Source organism: Daphnia carinata, unplaced genomic scaffold (genome assembly GCF_022539665.2).
Source record: "Daphnia carinata strain CSIRO-1 unplaced genomic scaffold, CSIRO_AGI_Dcar_HiC_V3 NW_026452937.1___fragment_1, whole genome shotgun sequence".
In the NCBI taxonomy this organism is placed as follows: Eukaryota; Metazoa; Arthropoda; class Branchiopoda; order Diplostraca; family Daphniidae; genus Daphnia; species Daphnia carinata.
This window is the reverse complement of record NW_026712464.1, coordinates 178,888-184,961: the sequence shown is the minus strand read 5'-3', so window position 1 is coordinate 184,961 and position 6,074 is coordinate 178,888. Positions and strand designations below refer to the sequence as shown.

At 43.5% G+C, this 6,074-nt stretch overlaps 1 protein-coding gene across 1 annotated transcript; it reads left to right on the top strand.

Moving 5' to 3' along the window:
• The first annotated feature begins 507 nt into the window (after positions 1 to 507).
• Positions 508 to 5,859, top strand: LOC130702867 (uncharacterized). Its single transcript, XM_057524512.1, has one exon. It carries the CDS (start codon positions 508 to 510, stop codon positions 5,857 to 5,859), a length of 5,352 nt encoding a protein of 1,783 aa, XP_057380495.1.
• Positions 5,860 to 6,074: the final 215 nt, after the last annotated feature.

Sequence of the window (6,074 nt, the reverse complement as noted above, 5' to 3'; positions counted from 1 at the left end):
GTTTCATGATCTACATTCAAACAGTATCAAATATACGTGTATTCAATGTGAATATAGTACGATACAGTGAGTTTCAATATCTACATTCTGTCAGAAATTATCTTCCATATTTCGCAACTATGTCGTCCTTTACTTCTCAACCCTTTCACAATCTTTCCACCCCTTTCCATTCTTTCACCCGTAATTGGCGTCCACCCTTATTTGCCACCCTAAAACCACGCGGTCAAACTCGCCCTTCTTTTGTTTCTCTCTTCTCGGTTAGTTGCTACCCGTTTGATGGTCAGTTAGTCTGACGAATCGGCCATCACCGGGTGACGATTCTCCCTCTCTCAAACTCTCTCTCTCTCTCAACTCAGTTTGTGCTTGTGCATTAATCTATCTCATTCCAAGTGAAGATCAGAAAATTACACAGCGTAGGAACCTGAAAGTTTTAGTGTCTTATTCACACTGTCGATAACAAATTATCGACATTTGGTGCCGTAACCAGTTTTTTCGAAACGTAATAAGATGGCGTCCATCAATTCCCTCGTCAGCAGGCGAGCAGGCAATCGTGGTGCTGTCACGAGATTACTACCGAAAATACAAGCTATCATCGACGATCGACTCATGGAAAAAGAACGCAAAATTCACGAGCTGAATAGAAAATTGATGGATCTCCACAACAAAATCAAAACTATTGAAGCGTTGGACGATGAAATTCAAGGAGCCATCGGTGAAGACGAGCTGGAGGCGGAAATTGATAACTCTTGTTCAGCCAACTCCATTATCAAGGATGCCTTAGATGCAGGTGAATACGCACTCGAAGAGCTGCGAAAGGTAGCAATCGACGATCAGATCGCCCTCAACGCGGTAACAGTTCCCTTGGCCCCCCACGCGCCAATCGCTACAACAATAGCTGTTCCTGATTCAAGCAACCTGCCGAAATTTAACTTGCCCGAGTTTGATGGTTCAATCTTACAATGGTGTGCGTTCTGGGACGTATTTGAAGTCGAAGTCCATAACAAAACTAAATACTCTGATGCTACTAAGTTTAATTTCCTAAACTCTCGCTTGACCGGTGAAGCCAAAGCTCTACTGATGGGTCTCACACCTAACAACGCCAACTATCCAAAGGCTGTAGATCTGTTAAAAGAGCGTTTCGGACAACCGCACAAGATCATCATGGCTCACATGCGCGCTTTTTTATCTCTACCGAAACCGGGATTGGACAAGACAAGTTTGAGACGATTCGTGGATAATCTAGAGGCAAACATACGCGGACTTGAAGCACTAGGGAAAGGAATGGATTCGTATGGTGATTTGCTCGTTTGCATCTTACTGGATAAGTTAACCGCAGATCTACGTCGCAACTTAGCAAGACAACACGGCGCGATCGAATGGACATTGGAAGAACTAAGGAATGCCATGAAAAAAGAAATTGAAATTTTAGAAGACTCAACAGATCATTCCATCATTAAACATTCAGAATCGAACAAGCAAGCCGGTGTCATGTTTACAAAAACATCGCGAGTGGAAACCGAACGAAAACGAATCAAGCATTGCGCCTACTGTACAGGAAACCATTTTCCCACAGACTGTAATAATGTAGTCACAACCGAGGAAAGATACACTATCGCTCGTGGTAAACATCTATGTTTTAACTGTCTACGATCCCATCAGTCAACAAACAACGAGTGTCCATCCAAATTTCGGTGCCGTATATGTCAAAAGGCTCATCACACTAGTTTACATTCAAACAGCCGACACGGTAATTACACAAATTCATCTACGAGACCAAGGGTTGAAACAAACACTACCATTTTATCTTCAAATCCCACAACCGTGGCCCTAACTGCAAACGGATCTCGCAATTCCTTTGCATCACAATCTTTCGTCTTGCTAGAAACAGCAGTTGTGCCCATACAAGCCAAAGGTGTCACATTAAAAGGCAATGTTCTAATCGACAAAGGAGCACAACGATCGTTCATCACTACGGAGCTCGCGAAGAAACTACAACTCAAAACGCTATTTCGTGAAAATCTAGTGTTAGTCGGTTTCGCTGCTGCTTCATCTAATGCAGAAATCTACGATGTCGTGCAAGTATCATTCAGAGACATCAATGGCTGTCCCATTGACATACAAGCTATCGTCATCAATCACATAGTCGATCCACTGGATGACCCTCATAGGGCCTTAATCGGAAACCTACCTCATCTGCGAAATTTGCAACTCGCACATCCAGCATCAATGGAATCTCAGTTCCGAATCGACATCCTCATAGGAGCAGATTATTATTGGGACATCGTTAGCGACAAGATAGTGCGTGGGCAAGGCCCCACAGCTGTAAGCTCGAAGCTCGGATATCTCTTATCTGGTTGCGTATCGAACCTACACGTAAACAACTCTGATCAAACGGCAATGCTAAACGTGTCCGTGGAAGAAAAATTTGACATTTCGAGACTTTGGGATCTAGAAATGCTGGGTATTCAACCAGAAACAGAAGCCATGGACATCACCAGTGAGTATCAGAACAACTGCATCGAATTCAAACAAAACAAATATCAAGCTCGTCTGCCATGGAAGACAGATCATCCTACTCTCTCATCCAATCAATTCGTATGCGAACGCCGAACTCGTAGCATGATAAAGCGACTTGGGAAAACGCCTAGCAACTTACAATTATATGATTCCACTATCCAACAACAACTGGCAAACGAATTTATTGAAAAGGTACCGCATCACGAAATCAACATCAAGAGCGGATGTCACTACGTACCACATCATGGAGTAATCAAAGAATCAACAACAACTCCTCTCAGAATTGTTTACGATTGCTCCTGCAAGACTTACAAGGGTGTCAGCTTAAATGATTGCTTGAACGTTGGACCTTCTCTACAAAACAACATGTTAGAAATCCTTCTACGTTTTCGAACACACAACATCGGTCTCGTCGCTGATATCGAGAAAGCGTATCATCAGATACTACTACACGAAGCAGATCGAGATTTTCTCAGATTCTTTTGGATCAAGGATGGAAAGGACCCAAATTCAGAGTTCGAAACCTATCGTTTTCGAGTAATACCATTTGGAGCAAGTAGTTCGCCATTCATTTTGCTGTCGGTGATCAAAAAGCACTTGGCAGAATCCTCATCTAAAATCGCCATTGACATGGATCAAAACATTTACGTAGACAACTTAATTTCCGGATGCGAAACAGAAAAGGAAGCTCATCAATACTACAATCAAGCAAACGCCATTATGAAACAAGCAGGCCTGAAACTACAAGAGTGGGCAACAAACAACAGAGCGGTACAAACAACAATCAACCTCGACGATGAAAGAGACAAGAATTCCTTCATCAAAATCCTTGGGTTAAGATGGTCTCGATCAAATGACACACTCATGTTACCGAAGTTCTACTTGACCACTCCAAATGCTACAACCGTAACGAAAAGAATCGTTCTTCGTAAAATTTCAACTGTTTACGACCCGATGGGTTTCATCTCACCATTAACAATCTCTGCACGGATCCTGATTCAAGAAATTTGGAAATTGAAACTACAGTGGGATGATCCGTTGTCGCCAGAGATGCAGGAACAGTGGAATGGAATCACGCAAGCCATCGAAAAATCGAATACCGAAGTTCCAAGAACCTACCTCACCACAGGACTCATCACAGAAATACACATCTTCGTGGATGCGAGTCAACAAGCATATGGAGCGATTGCCTATGTTTGCAATAAGACACAACAATCCTTTGCATTCTCCAAATCACGAGTTGCCCCCTTGAAAAAGGACCAAAGACTCCTTACCCTACCGCAAATGGAACTTATGGCAGCAACAATTGGCACTCGCATAGCAACCTCAATTCTCAATGCTTTCAAACCACTTGGTCTAACACCGAAATGCGTATTGTGGTCCGACAGCCAAATAGTCTTATATTGGCTACATCAATCTAAAAGCAACAAGAATCTCTTTGTTTCGAATCGAGTCAGAGCAATACGAGAATTCAACCAAACAAGCACCGCAGAATGGCGCTATTGTCCGACACATCAAAATCCCGCCGACCTACTAACGCGAGGGATAACATTGAAACAATTTTCCCATAGCTTTTGGTACACCGGACCCCCATGGCTCACTAAACCAGAAGAATGGCCCAGCTGGAAAATTGAAAATCTATCAGAATCCATCAGACACATAGCCAGCACGGTGGTGATCGACAACAAAGCTCATTCTGACCAAAAAACCAGGAACGACATTTCAAACATCCTTCATGCAAAACAATATCGTTGGCGATCACTACTTCGAATAACCGCAATTATATGTCGTTTTGCGAACAACATTCGACTCCACGATGCGTCACGAAAATCATGGATAAAAGGACACATTACCGCTTTCGAACTAAAATGCGCCGAAACACTATGGATCCGGTCAATTCAAGATCATCACTTCCCGGGGGAGAAAGAATATCTACAAGAGCAAAAAGGAAAACGACCAGCACTAGTATCACAACTAGACCTCATTATGGATAAGAACAAAATCATCCGCTGCCAAGGGCGTTTGGGAAACGCAAAACTAAATCTAGATACAATAAGTCCAATCTTATTACCGAAGAAATGCAGAATCACAAAATTGATCATTGAAGCATATCATATCAACATGCTACACGGGGGAACCAACCACACAGTATCCGCTATTCGTCAAAGATATTGGATTCCCAGCATTAAACAAAGCGTCAAGACCGTCATCCGTGATTGTGTCACCTGTCGCCGAGTGAATGGAGCCGCGTACACACCTCCAAATCACGCTCCTCTACCAGCGTGTCGAGTATCCAACGATTTTCCTTTCACTACAACCGGAGTGGACTTCACAGGTGCATTCACCATACGAGGCCAGAAGGATAGCAAGAAACAAGATAAAGAAGTATACGTACTATTGTTCACTTGCGCCAGCTCTCGTGCCATTCATCTGGAGGTGGTGGATGACCTAGCTACTAAAACTTTTCTTGAAGCGTTCCGATGTTTTACATCACATCACGCCATTCCATCAGTCATCATTTCAGACAACGCCAAAACGTTTGAAGCAGCTGCGAAAACCTTTCAAAAATTATTCCAAAGTGCCGAAATTCAACGCCATTTCTCGGATCGTCAAATCCATTGGCGGTTTATACCGAAATGCGCGCCGTGGTATGGTGGGTTTTGGGAAAGGCTCATAGCCATAACCAAAACAACACTGAAGAAAATGTTGGGCCGCACAAAACCCACACTCAACGAATTTCGTGCCCTCATCGCTGAAGCCGAAGCCGTTCTGAACGACAGACCGTTGCAAGACTATCCCACAACAATTGAAGCAAAGGACATTCTAACACCGTCACATCTCATGTATGGAAGAAGAATCACCACGCTTCCGTTCAATGAAAACCTGGCAGAAGAAGAACTGGACCCGTCATTCGATGAAAAACCCTCCGAATTAAAAAGATCAATCATCCGACATCAAAAACTACTGGGTCACTTCAAAAAACAATTTCTATCCAGTTATATCCCAGCTCTAAGAGAATTTCACTCACATACACGAAAAACCCAACCTACAATAGTCAAGGAAAAGGACATCGTGTTAATTCACGACGACGGACCAAGGAAACATTGGAAAATGGCTGTAGTGGAGGAACTAATCAAAAGCGCAGATGGACAAGTTAGAGCAGTGGATTTGAGAACAGCCCATGGCAAAACCAATCGTCCCATCACAAGACTGCATCCCCTTCGACTTTCCGAGCCAAATCACGAACCAGCCAACGTCGCAGTATCTACTCCATCGTCCCGGCCACTTCGACGAGCTGCGGAATTAGCACGAGACCGTATCAAGAAGATGTCCGAAGAATAACATTTGGGGCCGGCAGTGTCAGAAATTATCTTCCATATTTCGCAACGTCGTCCTTTACTTCTCAACCCTTTCACAATCTTTCCACCCCTTTCCATTCTTTCACCCGTAATTGGCGTCCACCCTTATTTGCCACCCTAAAACCACGCGGTCAAACTCGCCCTTCTTTTGTTTCTCTCTTCTCGGTTAGTTGCTACCCGTTTGATGGTCAGTTAGTC

Coding starts and splice junctions, on each gene's coding strand:
- LOC130702867 (XM_057524512.1), top strand. CDS start 508: ATGGCGTCCATCAATTCCCTCGTCAGCAGGCGAGCAGGCAATCGTGGT.